At 46.5% G+C, this 18,171-nt stretch overlaps 1 protein-coding gene across 1 annotated transcript; it reads right to left on the reverse strand.

Annotated features, from left to right (window-relative positions):
* Nucleotides 1-578: 578 nt before the first annotated feature.
* Nucleotides 579-13,224, reverse strand: MARVELD3 (MARVEL domain containing 3; the record flags this gene model as incomplete). Its single annotated transcript, XM_082676950.1, has 3 exons — nt 579-1,216; nt 10,191-10,318; nt 12,836-13,224. 3 exons carry the CDS (start codon nt 13,222-13,224, stop codon nt 579-581), a joined length of 1,155 nt encoding a protein of 384 aa, XP_082533076.1.
* Between the last annotated feature and the right edge of the window lie 4,947 nt (nt 13,225-18,171).

The raw sequence follows: 18,171 nt of genomic DNA on the forward strand, positions 1-18,171 counted from the left end.
CATGCATGCTAAATGCACCTACCTGTCTTCAGGTTTCAGGGATCCAACCTCTGGGACCCATGCAGTCATGGTATACTGTCGAATGGGCAGGAGAGTTTTCTTCCAGGAGAGAGCCAGAATGTAATTACTCATTTGGAATCTAATCACACAAATGCTTTATAATCATTCCCCTGGGATCAAATACAGGGGGAAATGGCATGTTTTTCTTAGTGACTTTAGTTTGGTCAGGCAAGCTATTTCCACTGTAACACTGGGCCTGCTACCCCTGATGTGTTGTTCTCATCTTTCAGAATTTCTCTGGCTACTTAGTATTATTACCTTACCATTTGGTAAGAGAGTCAAACCATAAGCGTATATGCAAACTTCCAATGTTGATCTTTGTAGCGAAGGTGGAGGTATTTTTTTTCTACCTCTCAGCCAACAAAGACATTGATAGAAAAATGGGATGATCATCTAGCTTTGCACTGGTGCCAAAGGGAACATTTATAAAATCAAGTACATGAAAACCACATTTATGTAATGTGGTTTTTGAGAGAAATAAGGAAGCTGGGTTGACTTTTAGGTTCCAGTAGTAGATCTCAGAGTATCCCAGACCATAGGTATTCTGGTGCATCATTATAATTGCTGTGCTGTTCTTGGCTGTCCTTGTAGTGCTTCTGTTCTCGGTAGCTCCGCAGGGCCAGCACCACGCTGGCGCCATACATCACCACCAGAAGACAAGCAAAGGTGGCTGCTGCTCCATCAGTGCCTGCCAGCTGGCAGTTCATCCAGGTGAGACCCCTGCGGGCATAGACACTCTCTCTTGTCCTGCAGGTGTCTGTGGCATTGATCCGCAAGGCCGCGTGGAGGTAAAGGCCGATGCCTACGCAGTAGCCCAATGCCGCGAGGAGGCTGAAGGCGGCCTCAAAGAGGAGCCACTTCCCCGGCAGTTTGTTTAGACTCTTGGCTCCTTGGAGTAAAACACCCAAGGTGAGGACACCCAGCCCCAGAGAAACAGCCACGCCGCTGTATATCAGGGGCGCCCGGAGGATCGTGTACTGCTGGTCCAGCTGCCGAACCTGCTCCAGCTCAGTGCCCTCAAACGGTGAGTAATAGCCGTTCCCAAAGCCACCGCCGCTGGCAAAGCTGGCACTGAATCCAGCAAGGACAAAGTAGGAGGCCACGATACACATGAGAACCATCCCATTCAATATCACCTCCACTATCTGTATCACACCTAGGAGGAGAGAGATTGGGAATTTAACACTGACGTCACTTACCCAGGAAAGCTCTCTAGGTCAGGCAAGAGAAATACCACCTGATTGTGAGGACACGGTCAGACTCAACATTAACATCCTTGGTTTTTGTTTTTTAATACTCATGTTTGAAAATCAAAATGCCACTGTGGAAAAACTTTTGGCCGTTACTTTAAAAACTATACATACATTTACCATGTGACCTTGCAACTGTACCCCTGAGCATTCATCCTAAAGAAATGAAAACTTCGGGCTACACAAAAACATGTACACAGATGTCACAGTAAACCCTAATGCCCTCCAATGGGCGAATGGTTCAACAATCTGGTACAGCCATCCCCAGGGGAAACTCTACTCAGCAATGAAAAGGTATGAGCAGCTGATACTCGGAACAGCTCGGATGGATCTCAAGGGATTCATGATGAGTGAAAAAAAACAGTCTCAAAAGGTTACATACTGTATGATGCCATTTACATAACAGTCTCAAAATGAGAACAGATTAGTGGTTGTCAGGGAGGAGTGGGATTGGGGGAGCGGGAGGGGGATGGGTGTGACTATAAGTGGGGAGCGTAGGGAAGTTCAGTGATGGAACAGTTCTGTAGCTGATTGTGGCAGTGGTCACACGAATCTACACAGGTGATAAAACCGCACAGACCTACACTCACACAGACATGAGTGCGTGTAATACTGGTAAAATCTAACTAAGCTCTGGAGAGTGTCAATTTCCTGGTTGTGATTTTGTACTATGGTCACCACTGGGGAAAACCAGGTAAGGATACACAGGATCTCTGTTCTATATTAGCAACGTTTTGTGAATCTATAATTATTTCAAATTTTAAAGTTTAAAAAAAAATCAAAATGACATAAAAGGGCATAAACTGAGAAAAATCACCCATGTCCCTGTCCACCCTGTTCTCTACCTCCAACCACTTTCATTATTTTCTGATATAACTTTCCAGCGTTCGTTTATGCAGGTAAAAGCACTCAAATCTGAATTTCATCCCCCCTTTCCCTGCTTGTGTCACAGGGAGGACACCACACACTCTGCTCTGCATCGTGCTTTACTCTTCCTGGAGATGTTTTCAGATCAGCTCCTACGGTGTCCACATGCTCTGTTACGTGGCCTCCAAGCCCGCTGTGTGGGTGGACCAGTCTATTCAGCCAGGATCCTACTGCTGGATACTCGGCCTGTTCACTTGGGGGGGGTTCTTACAAGTTTAAGGAACCCGCAAATGCCATGAGGCAGTGGAAGCCAAGAGGTGAATGGAGATGAATGTCGACTTGTCCAAAGTCACCTTTCATTTGTCATTGACAGGGGCCCCAGCCTCTCGTTAGGCGTCTTCCTGGGAGAAGGTCTCCTGTTGTTCTCTCAGGGGTCAGAGATGAGAATGAAGAGAAAAGCATATGAACCTAGAGTGGGAATGCCAGGCTCGCATCCCCGCTCTTTACTGCCTTGTGACTGTGCCCAAGTCACTGACTCTAAGCCTCAGACACTTCACCGGACAAATGAACGTAATGCCTCCCTGTCTTATCCCACAGGGCTGGGATGAGGCCCAAATGAAAAGAGTATGTGAAAATACCTGGAAAATTATAAAATGTTATACAAGTGGACGGTGATGCTACCCAGTAACATATAAAATGGAAGGAGAAGGGACTTCCCTGGTGGCGCAGTGGTCAAGAATCCACGTGCCAATGCAGGGGACATGGGTTTGATCCCTGGTCCAGGAAGATCCCACATGCCACCAAGCAACTAAGCCCGTGAGCCACAACTACTGAGCCTGTGCTCTAGAGCCTGCATGCCACAACTACTGAGCCCGCATGCCACAACTACTAAGCCCACGTGCTGCAACTAATGAAGCCCGGGCACCTAGAGCTTGTGCTCCACAACAAAAGTAGCCATCACAATGAGAAGCCTGGGCACTGAAATGAAGAGTAGCCCCCGCTCACCGCAACTAGAGAAAGCCCGTGTGCAGCAATGAAGACCCAATGCGGCCAAAAAAAATAAAATAAAGGGGATTAATAAGAGATTTAAGAACAAAAGGGACAGGGACTTCCTTGGTGTCCAGTGGGGAAAACTCCACGCTCCCAATGCAGAGGGCCTGGCGTTCAATCCCTGGTTGGGGAACTAGATCCCGCATGCCGCAATTAAGACCCGGTGCAGCCAAAATAAATAAATAAATATTAAAAAAAAAAAAAAAGAAGAAGAAAAGGGACAAATTTATGAAAAGCATGGTTTCCCAGAAGTCAGGAAAACCCTCTGATACACAAGGGGGTACCACAACGTTTATAAACTGGGCAGCTAAAGACCAGTATGTCTAATGTACTTAGGCAATAGCTACTGAGCTTGCTGATTCCATCTCCTGCTGGGCCCACACAAATTCCTAGGAGGTCCACGGAACGCAGCAGTTATGGGCTCTGACAGTTGAGAAGCTACATTCCTCTAATTTAAATCTGAAAATAACATCAGACCAGAACTGCCCACTCTCCTCCCAGGCACCATAAGCTACTGGCTACTCTATCCCTACAAGCAGCGCAAATTAATTGACCCAGACATCATTCTAATTCACGGGGAGTAGCTATCTCCCCCACCCAACACCTTTCTCTGCCTTCGTTTTCCTTCTGCATGCAGTTAATCTCTCACCCCCTGAAGGGAAGCAGGGATACTGTGCTACTACAAGATGTGGGCAACCTGAATGTTTCCTTCTGGGACAAGATTCTGCCAAAACAGCAGCAGTATAGTCCACGCAGCCCATATCTGCCAGGCTGAAATGTAATATATCTATTGATAGATCTTGTCAACCACTCCACTGACTGCAACAATCAAGAGGAATAATGGTCTGTTGCTGGGGCCAATGATGAAGAAATATGGCCACTGGATATTATCAGAGCACCAGCCAGGCCTGATCTGGCTTTGCTGAAAACATCGAACAGGTTCAAGTATTTCCAAGCATGTTGTTAGTGCAGAAAGATTCACAGACATCAGGAGAAAAGAAAAGAGTGGCCTACTAGAGCTAGCGGTTTATCCCTATGGAGGGATAAACTGTAGAGGGAAGTGGAAACTGAAACAGACAGGAGATTTTTATTGTAAAATAGCATCTTTTTGGGTGAGGCTGCTTTTGTGGCTGATCATTTAATACTCTGCTTAACTAAACATCTACTATCTGCCTTTTCACTGTAAATGTGAAAAAACTGAGGAAAGCAAATCAAATTAAAACATGTTTTTCTAAAATAAGGCTAAGACATGTGCAGTCAAGTCTTACATAAAATGAAAAAAAATTTTTAATTTCCTCTCCAGAAGCAAATACTGTTAATACATTCTTATATATTCTTCAAGAAGTTTTCTAATCATATACAAGCAACAACTATATGTATTTCCTTTTGTAAACCCAAATGGAACACATCTTTTAAATGTGAAAAGAAAATAATATTATAAACATATTGTAAAGAGAACCATCACCTCCAAATTAAAATTTTTCTTTGGATTTTTATTGGAGTCACGTAAAGCAAAGAACATATTCACTTGTACCAAGAATATATTATAATGGGCCATAAGTCCTAATTTAACATGCAGTAAGAACCCATGAAGTTGTCTGGCCAAAAGTAGCATACTTATCCTGGGAAAGATTTTACTTTCTTTAATTTTGGATGGATCCTGAATTCCAGATGTCGGGTTGAATTCGTCGTACAATGGTACATTTACAAGAGGTACAAAACACTTATTGAGCTTTCAAGCCCATTGTAAGGGGCTTGTTAGAATACCTCCTTTGCAACCCAGTGAATTAATGTGATTGCTCTTTCCTCAGCCCACATCTCCCTCCAGCTTCCATCTTACAGCAGCAGTTTCCCAGGCATCCCCATCCCCTGCCATCCAGAGCATTAAGGAAGTGAAGGGCCTAGAGTTCAGTGAGGAAAATATTCGAGGCTAATCTGCTTAAGACCGCTGTGTTTAGAGAACTTCAGGCCGAAATGTTTTTCATGTCTGTGTGGCTTTTCGTGAACTTTGAGGATAAGGTTCTTCAAATTCACTTGGTTATCTCCCTTTATTCACTCAAGAAGTGCATTTTGCTGCAGCATATGCCTTTTCCTTGTGGGTCTTGGGCTCTAGTTTTGGTTGTTTTTTGTTGTTGTTTTGTTTTTGTTTTTTAAAGTAATTTTGGTTGGTCCCTTGCCGACAGAGGGCTCCAGGACCAGGGTTTATTACATCAGGCAGTGCTGCTCTATGTAGCCTGGAGCTAGGCCCAGCAAACTAAAATTGGTCTGTTACTTTCCAAGGGTTGGCAAGTTCTGCAACAAAATATTCCACGAAAGACAGTGGTTCAGAGTAACTTCCATCACTTGAGTTTTTCGGAACTTTTTAATTTTTTTTGCAGTACATGGGCCTCTCACTGTTGTGGCCTCTCTCGTTGCGGAGCACAGGCTCCGGACGCGCAGGCTCAGCGGCCATGGCTCTGCGGCATGTGGGATCTTCCCGGACACGGGGCACGAACCCGCGTCCCCTGCATCGGCAGGCAGACTCTCAACCACTGCGCCACCAGGGAAGCCCCGGAACGTTTTAAAAAGCCTAAAACTCCAGCATTTCCGCAGGCTTCTCTTTCAGCTTCCTAACCTTTCGGTAACCCCTTATGGCCAGCACGGCCCCCAGGGCAAAGACCCCGATGCCCAGGGCAGCAAAGATTCCAGCACCTATGTCTCCCCCATGGAAACTGCAGCTGAAGCCACTGTATCCTTTCCTCTGGTACAGCGCCTCCCTCTCCTTACACACGGGAGAGGCGTAGGCAGCCGAGAGGTAGTGGAAGTAGAAGTACAAGGCTGGGATGTATGCCCCAGCAATGAGCACGTCCAACAAGGCTTCAATCACCAGCCATAGGGGGCAATGCCACGGGACCCGCAGGACGCCCATGGCGATGAGGAGGCAGCAGAAGGCCATGAGGGCTCCGCTGCAGGCCATTGCCACGGTGACCATGGGCAGCTTTAGCTGGTAGAACTGGACGTCCAGCTGCTGTGCTTTCTCCCCGTCAGCACCATCGAAACCACTGTAAGCCCCTCCGTACTGGTAGTAGTAAATGCCCCCCAGGCTGGTGATGCCCGTGTAGCCCCCTGTGGAACTGTAAGACACAGAGCTGCAGGCCAGGATCAGCAAGTTCAGGAGAACCTCCAGCATTTGGCAGCAGGCTGCAAAAGAAGGGCGTGTTACCATTTTGAGAGATGCTACTTTGCACTTGGAGACTTCCACCTTGAGGCTTATCTTCCCCGTGGCAGCTCACACCACAGCCAGCTCTTCATTCTGCCCCCTGCAAGGCCTGAGCAGCCAAAGCTACATGATTAGCATTAGATGGTAGCAGGGAACTGTGGTCTCCAGAAATGATGTCAGAGGTACTTTGGACTGAAAAGGGTAACTCTCAAAAGAGCAAAGCAGCCTGCTCCAGGTGGGCTGCAGGACGATGGGGGCAAAAATCAGGCCAGTGAGCAGAAAGAAAGGTGTCCTTTATGGAAGGCAAGAACATTCTCTGCCCTAGCCCTTCCCTGCCAAGAAGACTGAAAAATAGTTATATCCTCTTTAGACATGTTTTGTGGCCATCTTCAGTTTGAAAGAGGAAATTTCTCCAAATTTGAAGGAACTTATAGTGCTTAAAAAATATAATGACGTTAGAAAAAAAGCATGGAAGTTATCCATCACAATGTTAACCGTGGTTCACATATATTAGGGATAGGAAAGGTTAAGTTAATTAAACCTATAAGGCTTACTGAATTAGAGAAACATAATTGGTTTTACTGTTCTTAGACTTTAATTCAATAAGTATGTTTTAAAGTTTAATTTTGTTTTCTTTTCGTTTCCCTAAAGAGCAAATCTGGGCTGTGATATTTTCCCAGGGCTGGATTTTTTCAGGACCCTTGGCTGCTTTATCTTGGACGATGAAAGAGCCCCAGATCTTCCACCAAAGCTGGCTACTTTCCTTAAAGTCAGCTTTACTGTTATATAACTTATACACAACAAAATGACCTGTGTTAAGCAAACAGCTTAGTAAGTTTTGACAACTGTGTATGCCATGTAATCATAATCAAGATATAGACTGTTTTCATCCCCCCAGAAAGTTCCCTAGTCACCCCTTGTGGTCAACCCCTCACCTTCCTCCTCAGGCCACCACTGATCTGCTCTCTGTCATTAGGAACTAGGTTTGTCTTTCTCGAATTTCATGCAAATGGAATCATACAGTTAATGTACTCTTCTGTGTGTTACTTCTTTCTCTCAGCATAATATAAAGCTGGGTGCTTCTGAGCTGGGAGTTGTACGTGCTGACATAGGCTCAGTCCCATAAGCACTGAGCTAGGGTATTAAATAAGCATATAAAAGGGGGAGGGAGAATGCAAGTTGGGGGGCAAAACCCCCACCACTGTCCCTCTGAACCTTTTCAGTGTGGTCACAAGTCAATGCCACTGGCAGTGAGAAGCCATCTCAAAACCTAAACCTCCAGGCTCTGAGTGAGAGACAGCATGACTATAGAGATTACAACGTTTGGAGAGAGAATGAAATTAAATTTTTAAGGATGGTTTGCAAGTAAGGGAAACATCAAGCCCTTGCATGAAGCTGAATGCAAACATCACCCCCTTTTTTTTTTCACAATTTCCTTGTTACACTGGCCTAGCTATCCTTTTACAATCTTCTCCATCATGATTTGAGCACCAAAGGTCTAAAGAAAGAGGAAAAGGACAAAAGGGAAAGGGGAAGCTGCTCCAAATGCAAATCATCGGAGGGAGCCAGGAGGGGAGCAGGCCATGTACCTTCTCCCCAGGGAACTTGTAATTCCTCACCAGTCCCTCCAAATAATAAACCTATAACACAACCTATATATGACAGGATTCCTAGTGATCTGATATGCACATGTGACGTCTGTACTTGCTGTTTATCTGATCTTTATCCTCAGCCTTTAAAGATTTTAGTAGCTGAGGTGTCTTGCCCGTAACCGTGAATTCGGGGCTTATCTATTTTTGTCAGTGTTCCACTGAACTTCCTAAGGGTGACTCAGCCCAAACTGCAGGGTCTCCCTAGGAAGTTAGAGAGAGCCACAGCTGCCTCCCATTTTTGCCAGTTTGCTGGAGGAGGACATGATTTCACTGATGAGGAAAAGAAATCACAAAAGATCTGCTCTAAGACGAGCCTGAAAATCTTCAGGTGACCTTTACCCAGGTGTGAATTTCCTGTTTGAGACAAGTTCCCAGTGTTTAATGGCTGTTGCTCTCAACACAACACAGCATTGTGTACTTATATGGGTCCCTGCATGTCCAGAGATCTTTATAAGCCCTCATTTGTTAGCTTCTGACTGCTGAACTATCCTTTCACTATCTTGACTCAGAAACCCAACATCTAGGCCCAACCAAACAGCCAGAAGCAATCAAAGCTAAATCAGGGGCCTCAAGCTCTGCCCTCTCCTCTTGGTAAATCAATCGCTGAAGAAGAATACCTCTAGAGAGAAACCTGTTAAAGAGCGTCTGGCTTGTTCCTATTCTTTATATCATCGAGAAAAGAAGGTCAAGCACGTAAACCACTTCAGGCCTTAGAGTCAGGCTCTAACTTTCAATTCCAGCTCTTCCACTTAACTGCTGTGTGACTTTGTATAACTTACTGTACCTCTCTGAGCCTCAGGAGTTGTTGAGAGAATTAAAAGCAACGGGGTGTGCCAACATACGTAAACTAGAGCGAGGATTCTTGTACCTGGATTGCCTAGAGCTCTTCCATGAAAGTTCTACATAATCCCATAATAATTTATCTCATTGTAATCACTCTAAGAGACATCTTCAGGGGCTTCCCTGGTGGCACAGTGGTTAAGAATCCCCCTGCCAATGCAGGGGACACGGGTTCGAGCCCTGGTCCGGGAAGATCCCACATGCCACGGAGCAACTAAGCCTGTGTGCCACAACTACTAAGCCTATGCCCTAGAGCCTGCAAGCCACAACTACTGAGCCCATGTGCCACTATTAAAGCCTACACACCTAAAGCCTGTGCTCCACAACAAGAGAAGCTACCGCAATGAGAAGCCCGCACACCACAGTGAAGAGTAGCCCCCGCTCGCCGCAACTAGAGAAAGTCCGCACGCAGCAATGAAGACCCAATGCAGCCAAAAATAAATAAATAAAAAAGAGACATCTTCAGGTATAAGTTCCATGATTTCTCCCCCTTAGGCCAAGAAGTTTTCCCCTCTTAGTCATAGGTAGCCGAGGAAAATTTCTTACCCAATCATGTGAGCCATAAGGGTAAGATTTTCTTCACCCTGACAAACCAGATTTTCTTCATTGTTGGCAAGGCCAGGCCTGGTGCTAGGATGGGAACTCTGGGAAACCACATTTGGAGCTGACACATGATATTATTTAAGTGTTCTTCATACTGTGGATTCTAATAAGTGTGGTTTTTTGTTTTTGTTTGTTTTCAATGAAATAGAAGTTACTGCCCTTCGTAGGTGATGGCGTGTTGTTTCATGACGTGTGTGTGCACATGCGCGCACATGTGAACTTGTTCTTAATGTGAAACCTATTTCTTGCTGTGGGTCTCAGTCAACAATATTTAAAAGCCATGATGGCAGGTTTAGGCATCAGATCTCCTGTCCTGTGGCATGAGCTCAACCTGGCTGCCATCTCCGGTGATCTCTCTTTAACTCGGCCTGCCTTGCCAGAGGGGTTCCCCTCTGACAGCCGGCAACTCAGAGCTGGCTCTGAAAACTGCAGGCACGACTGCCTCACCACATCCGGGCCCGTCCGAGGAGAAACACGGGAAACCTAGCCGCCCCTTTCAGATGTTCCTACCCTTCTTTAGAAAGTGTGAACTTCACGCAGGTATGAAAACGAAAATACGAGGAAACCAAAAGGGAAGTCGGCTTGAATTTTTGCTCCATCATCTCGGACCCCGTCCAGAACCACCAGCAAGGGTAAGTAATTGGTCAAGCTGCCTTCAAAATGGCTCACCTCTCGCGGTGCACAGGTATCTGCACTTGTGGCATTCCAGGAGCCCTTCCGCCTCTGACTGGTAATATTCCACTTCCTGTACTCCAGGCCTGGGGGTCGAAAGCGGATATCTCCCTGAAGTGGGCTCACTATAATCAAACACATGTGTGGCCATTAGCGGGCTTCAAATTCAATAGCTTGTTCAGCATTAGAATTCTGGACACCTCACGCTGGGCTCAGACATTAAAGAATGCACAGAACAGAAAATCTGCCACAGATTTCATATTCCAGAGGATTTTCTGGTTTATTGGCTATACAAGGCCTGCAAACACTTGGCCCAGTTCTGCTAATTAAGCACATCACTTATCTCAGTAATTCTGAGCCCCGCCTCCCATGCTGGCTTGGTCTGCGGGGGAGGGTGTGTGTGTGTTGTGGGGGATATCTAACAGGTAGCTGGGAGCCACCTGGGAGAGCTTTTCAGTTCAGTGAGGACTAGGCCCTCTTCAAAACTAGTTTGCATTCACAAGACTGATGCCCAGGCTGGCATTCTCTTCCTTCCCTTGTTACTTTGGAAAGAGTTGAATCCACAATCATTCTCTAGGCTATGGGTGGTACAGACAACTTTGGACATCTTCACATCTCTCCCTCTTCCTCTGCCAGCCCTGGAATATTCTGTTCCTTCTCCTCACCACCCCCCCCCCCGCCCCACACCCTTCCCTATCACTTTATCCAGCACATCCTGGGCTTTGTCCAAGATTCAGTGGTGAACGGTGGGGGCTGCATTCTACTAGCTGGGCTTCAGGGATCCTTCTAGAACATAGATCTCACCATGTATTTTTTGCATTTGAAATCCATAAAGTCCAAACTTTAAGCACAGCAAGGGAGGGCCCGTGCTCATCTCTCTCCACTCACAACCTCATGTTCACAGACCCAGCCATAGTGAACTGCCCCTCTCCCCGCCCCAAAAGATGACCTGCATTCCCATGCCTCCAGGTCACCGTGGAAACTACTTCTCTGCTTGAGACAGCCTCTTGCTCCTTCTCCAGAACTCAGCTTTGAGGCTATCTCCTCCAGAAAACATTCCAGAGCCCAGTCAGGGCCCCAGTTCTGTTCTCTTTGTGTCTGTCCCCGCGCTGGAGTGGCACGTTTCACAGGTGCTGCAAATTGGTCTGTTTACTTGTCAGTGTCCTGTAGACACCGTGAGTAGATCTCTGTAGTTCCTGGCCCTACCTCCCATCCATTAAATACATACTTATTATGTGGAGGAGAAACAGAAATAAATTGCTCTTGGTTTTAAACCACCAACTGTGAGCAAAAGAAGCAAAAGTATTCCCTTCACTAGCTTTGGGGCTTGGCAGGGGTGGGGACAGGGGGGCCAGGACACCAGTTTAGAAGGAAACCTAAACATGAAGCTCTGGATTCTCCCAGGCCTGGCAGTTGCAATGCAGTGTGGCTTTAGGCAGGGAGACAGTAGCCAGTGCCTGTGACTGTAACTGGGCACACCCTTTGTCACAGTTTGGCTAGTTAGTTCTAGATAATGTAACATAAACTCAGGATAATAGCTTTCCCGCTGTGTGGACACAACCAGAAGAGAGACTGGGCTTAAGCCTCCAAGTTCCATAGCAGAGAGGAGCCTGGACTCCTCCTAGGGACGAGGGCAAAAACCGGAAGGCAGTCATCACTCCAGTACCTGCCTGTCTCCTTCTTGGCCTGGCATCTAATCTGGGCATTCAGTAATATTTGTGGAGTTGGATGGAATGTGCAATGGAAAAAAGACCACTTCCCTAGAGGGGGAGTGGGGTCTAGGACCACCACCTCTCTTTCCTTCCATCCTTGCCCTCTGCCAGCTCACAGTCTTCCAGAACGTCATGATGCTTTCACCCCACAGGCCTCATGGGAACTCTGTTCTACAAGGTAGTGATGGCAAAGTTTGTTCATTCAGGAGGGTGGGGTCTGAAACAATCATGGGGTTTGAATGAGGCTGCCCAGAAAGACCTCACTGACAAAGGGGGAAAAAAAATCTCTGCCCTTTTGTGCAGAGTTTTAGGTACATTCAGTTCTTTGGCTAAAAGTGTATCTTCTCCCAGCTGTCTGGTTTTGAAATGCATATACCCCTGGAAGGGATTACACATTAAACTATTAGCTTTTCATTGGTCTTTTATTAGGCCCGGGCCTCCAGGGAACGGGACTTTGGGGAGGGCTGGTTGTGGAGCACAGGACAAGGGTCTGAAGCCCCAAGGGGCAGTCCTGTGACCACATGGGTGGGGGTCAGAGAGGGGCCTCAGATTAACCCAACCCACCCAATCTCCTTCCCACCCCTTCCCTTTCTAGTCCTGAAGTCCTCTCTTCCTCTTTACCTGGTCCCCGGTCCTTCCACTGCTAAAGGGGGGGTGGGGGGCAGGGCGGGTGGAGGGTGGAGGGAGGTGGGGGGTAGGTCTCTGCGTTGTTCATCAGGTTCAGGTCAAGGAGTGTTTGTGTGTGTGTGGGGGCACTGTAAGGTCTTCCTTCCCTCGCAGGTCACCTCTAAGAGCTCAAAAGGGAAGAATGACACTTCCTTTAAACCAGCTTCCCAGGACAAGTAGCCGGGACAGCAGAACCGCGCAGAATGGCCTCAGACCCAGGCTTCCTCCGGGGCGAGGTAGAGGGCCCTCGCTGCCCCACCTCACCTTTCTGGTCCTCGGCGTCCGAGGCCCTCCTTCCGCAGGGGCGGTGGCTCCGCGGTTTCCCAAGGCGCGGGCCAGAGGGGCGGGGCCGCGTCCCAGGTCGGCCGCCGGGGTCCGTCCCGCGTCCGACTCTGGCGGGATTGTTCCCAAACTCTTTGTTCACCGCCACGATGGTCCCCGGCCCTGTATCTGTCCTGGCGGGGTTCCCGGTCCCTCCCCCTATCCCGGTCCTCGTCCTTCCGCCCGCCCCCGTTTCTCTCCCTGCGCCGGTCCCCGGCTCTGTCCCGCTGTCTCTCGGGGTGGCGTTCTCGGTCCGGGCGGGGGTGCCGGTCTGGGTCCCGCTCTCTCGGCCGGGCCCGGGACTCGCGATTCCCCGACGTATGTTGTTCCATGGCTCTGTTCCGCGTCCCGCCCCTGAGCGACCCGAGGGCAACAATCCACAAGTTTCCCCGGCAGGTGGCCAAGCCCGGGGGCGGGGCAGGGCGGGGCGGGACGGGACGCTCACCTGCGCGCACGCGCACTAACCCTGCTGCGGGCCAGGCGAGCGTTCACTTGAGCGCGCGCGCCGGCAGGGGACGCTGCTGAGCGCGGCGCGGGGTCTGGGCGCGCGTGCGCCTGGATGCGGTGCGAGCCTGGAGGGCCTTGCTGCTTTACACACAGAGGAGGGGACTCCCGCCCTCCCGCCGTGCCCCGTCGGCCCTGAAGTATCCGCTTCGCGACCCCTCAAGATGGGCTGCCTAGGGAACTGTGCTCTCAACTTAGCACCTTGGGTATGCTTCCCCAGAGTGTTCACCCATCCGCTCTCTCACCCATCCGTCCACTCAGCCACCCAGCCGGCCCCCCAGCCACTGTCCGTCTCTTGCTCCCTCTCCTGCTATCCTTACAACAACTACGTTGTGGGGGACTTGAGGCCAGTTCATCCAAGAGTCCTGGACTCATAAATGTTTTTTAAAAAAATGATGAACCACACAGAATTGGCAGCCTTTTCTTTTGCCAGGGAAGGATATTTAAAAACATACAAAATTGCCGTCTATTAATGAATTCTTTCAACGAATATGTGTGAGCCCCTAGCCTAGCAGGCGCGGGAGATCCAGCAATGAACCCTCCTTGTACCGTGCGTCCGTCCATTCTACTGTGTGTGGAAAAGGAGAACTGGCAAGAAACAGAGAAGACGATTTGACGTCTAAATTTTGACGAAGCAGGTTTCTTTATATAGATCTGGGAAGGGGACATTTGAGTTGAGGCCTAGAAGAGAAGGAGGCAGCCTTGAGGAGAGCTGAGAGAATGTTCCAGAAAGAGAGAAACCCTGACTTACGCAGAGAGCTGTACAAGAAGGTCACTGCAATCAACTATGCTCCAAAAGTTTTTAAATGAAAAAAAAAGAGAATGTCACTGCAAGCAGAGTGAGGGGGCATGAGATGAAGCTGAGAAGTAGAGCAGGAGATGGTGTAGGGTCTTCATGGTGAAGAATCTTCATTTTCAAAGAGCAACAGGGAAATATTGAAGTGTTTTGAAACACTGAGTGGCTTGCTCTGATTTACGTTTTTAAAAAATAAAGATTACTCTGGCTTCTGTGAGGAAGATGGACTGCTTGGGCCTGAGAGCACAGTCAAGAGATGAGTTAGGAAGCTACTGAAGAAATCCAGGTGAGGGGTGATGGTGGCTGAGTTGACGGTGAGAAGTGGACAGATCTGGGTTGAAGTTTGGAGGAATAACTTAAAGGATGGGTGGATGGAGGTACCCTTTACTGAGATGGGAAGACTGGAGAGAACCAGGTTTGGGGAAACTTGGAGAGTTCCGTTTTGGATGTGTTGAAACCACACGACTCGTCCCGCGACTTAATGAAGCTCAGGTTCTTTATGTCTCGGCACAGGAGGAATTCAGCGAGAGGCAAAGCGGTAGGTAAGATGTAGATTTGTTAATATAGGATGCTTGTGAAGGATACAGGCGAGCAGGCAAGAGGGCTCTGCCTCGAGAACTAAGTGGGCTACATATTTATAATCAAAGCAAAAGTAGGGAGGGAGAGAGGACTACCTTCTTCCTCATCCTTTGTATAAAGATGTTGCAGGAAAATGAGAGAGGATGGTCATGTCCCAGGTCTCAGGCGAGTTCCTGGGACAGGCCACCAAGTAAGGATCCTTGGCTTCGTGCAGGAAAGAATTCAAGAGCAAGCCATGGTAAAGTGAAAGCAGGTTTATTCCATAGGCAGAATGTAGTCCATCTCAGAAGGAGAGAGCAGCCCCGAAATACGGGCGGTTCGTTTTTATGGGCTGGGTAATTTCATAGGCTAACGAGTGGGAGGATTATTTGAACTATTTGGGGGGAAGAGGTGGGGATTTCCAGGAGTTGGGCCGCTGCCCACTTTTTGGCCTTTTATGGTTGGTCTCAGGACTGTCATGGCGCCTGTGGGTGTGTCATTTAGCATATGCTAACATATTACAGTAAGCATATAATGAGGCTCAAGGTCTACTGGAAGTCGAATCTTCTGCCATCTTGGGCCTAGTAGGGTCTAACTAGTTTTTGTCATATCCTCAACAGCCATGTTATTCTTTTAAGGAGAGACGGAGTTAGAATAGAGGCCCAGGGAAAACTAACATTTAGAGCCAAAAAGCAAGAGGATTAAGAAGTGAGGAGTGAGATAGGAGGAAACCGAGGTGGGTGGGGTCACCAGGCCTATCTGCTCAGACACCAACCTCCCTCCCACAGAAGCACTCCTGTGAACTCCAACAGCTTTCTTCCCAGAGTGGAGAAGGTGGGGCCAAATCCTGGGACCTTCTACAAATATTTATTTGCACAAAACCCTGTTCTGAACCCGGAACAACTATGGCTAGAGAAGAGTTCTGTGAACAAGCAGACACAGGATGGTCCTTTCTCTCTCAGACCTTCCCTCTGGGCCTCTGGAACCTTCTTTTTGAGTAAACAAACCCTCATACCAGCTTACCTTTTTGTTTCATTTGCTTTATTTTGTATCTTTACCTTGATAAACATTGTATTTTGCCACATTTGTTCTATCTTTCTCTATATAGCTATATAGTTTATATAGCTATATAGTTTATATAGCTATATAAACTATATAAACTATAAAATATAGTTTATTTTATATTTATATAAATATAAAATAAATATTTATATAACTATAAAACTATAAAATATAAGCTATATAAACTATATAAACTATAGTTTATATAGTTTATATAGTTTATATAGTCTATATAGCTATATAGTTTATATATATATATATATAAACTTTTTTTGATGAAACATTGGAGTGTAAGTTCCAGACACATGACTCTCCCCACTGAATGCTTACTTACTCAATTTGAATTTGTCTGATCATTTCCTTATGATTAAATACTAGTTTAATACTTTTGGCAGGAATATTAAAATAGGTGATGTTATATCCTTCTTTGTATGTTCTATCAGGAGGCACAGATATCAGTTTGTCCCATTATTGGTGATGTTACATTTGATCACTTGGATAAGGTGGTGTCCATCATCTTCTCCATTTTAAAGGAAACCCCTCCCATTTGTATTTAATAACTTTGAGACTGTATGTTCCTTCTTAACCTTTCTTGCCTGAATGAATTATTACAATGGTGGTTGCAGAGGTGTAGTTTCTAACTCTATCAATCTTTCTATATTTATTGATTTTTTGGCATTCTTCTATCATGAAGAACTTTCCCTTCCATCTTTTGTGACCATCCTGCAGAAGCAGTTTGTACACCCGACCCCCAATTTGGTTCCAATGTCAAGACTGACGATGTCAAAAATGCACCAATGGGGTATGTTTGTTGCTCACATAATGAGGATTTCTGGTGAGAGCAGAACAGTTTCCCAGGTTGGTTTGAAAATGGCTTGAGAAAGCAGGAAGAGGTGACTAGCTTTGGGGTTTTATTGTAATTTGGGAATAGGACTGGGGTGAAGGTTCTTATGTGTGGACTAGAACTTGCATGGTGTGAACTTCCTGCCATTGTCAAGGGCGTACCTGGGCTTTCTTATCAACTTGCGCAGACATGGGACAGAAGGGGAAGGGGAGTGATGGGGCTTGAAAGATGTCAGCAGTCAGATGTCAAAAACGGAGTCAAACTATTATATTAACTTGATAGACAATTTTTCTCTAATAATGTGTTATAACCTATTAATTTTTTTTATACTTAAAATTTCCCAAATTTGGCCAGTGGGAGTCCCTTCAAGCTGCCTCTGACATGCTTTTGACACCAGGAGAAACATGCTGATATGCTCATCAGTCTTTGTGGTTTCATCTTGTGCCTCGTGGCCTGACCCACCTCTTCTCTGAAGATCTCACTTCCCTTGATGCTCCCTCATTTGGAGAATGCTTGCTCCTGAGCCCCACATAGGAATGTTCTGTTAACTTCCATATTCAGAGTATCCCCTGTTCCTTTGAGACTTGTCAGAGTTAGGTTATAAGATGGGCTGGATGAGCCAGTGACCCAACACAACAGTATCTTAAGCATGATAGAAAGTTATTTCTCTCTTGGAAAAGTCCAAGCCCATTTGGTGGCTCCACTCTCTGAAGTTCTTGGAAGTCCAGGCTCCTTCTATGTTGTTGTTCTGTCACTCTTCAGTTGCTGCCGTCATCTACAAGGTCCAAAATGTCAACACTGTGTTGACATTTCAGCCCATAGGAAGGAAAGAAAATTAGGGATTGGTAAGGGCTCTCCTCATTTCTTTAAGAGCGAGACCAACAAGTTGGAGACATCACTTCTGCTCACATCTTGTTGGCCAGAAGACAGTCACGTGACCATAGGTAACTGCAAAGGAAGCTGGGAAGTGTAGCTAGGTACCCAACCAAAAATTTGGGGATAAAGCTGTGAGAGTGAGGGGAAGAATGGAAAACATGCATTTCATCTGTGGGTCTCAAACTTTGAAATTATACATTTATTTGTGTTGTCTCTTCCTCTCTCTAGTCTGTCAGCCCCCTGGGACGATGTCTTTGCTATTATACATGGCACACAGTTGCTGCTTAATAAGTAATTGTTGAGTGAATAACATTAGTTCTTAGATGAATCTGTGTACTCAGGAAGATGACAGGGACCTTATATTTTCCATAACATCTTGAATAAGGCACAAGATGGCATAAAATGCATTAAAAGTAAAACAATCCTAATGTGTATAATTTTTAATAAATCCATCAACAACACAGATAAGGAGGAAATAAGTAAATAAGATATTTCAAAGTTAGAGCCCAATAAAAATATGGTGTTTTTATTTAATTTAAAGTTTATGTCCTTTTATTTTAGTTTTTGTAGAAGGTTAGGAACCAATGCCCTGACCTCACTTTTGCCTTGAAAAATGTAACATCTTTTGGTCATTCCATT

Source organism: Grampus griseus (genome assembly GCF_964374135.1).
Source record: "Grampus griseus genome assembly, chromosome: 19".
Classification (NCBI taxonomy): Eukaryota; Metazoa; Chordata; class Mammalia; order Artiodactyla; family Delphinidae; genus Grampus; species Grampus griseus.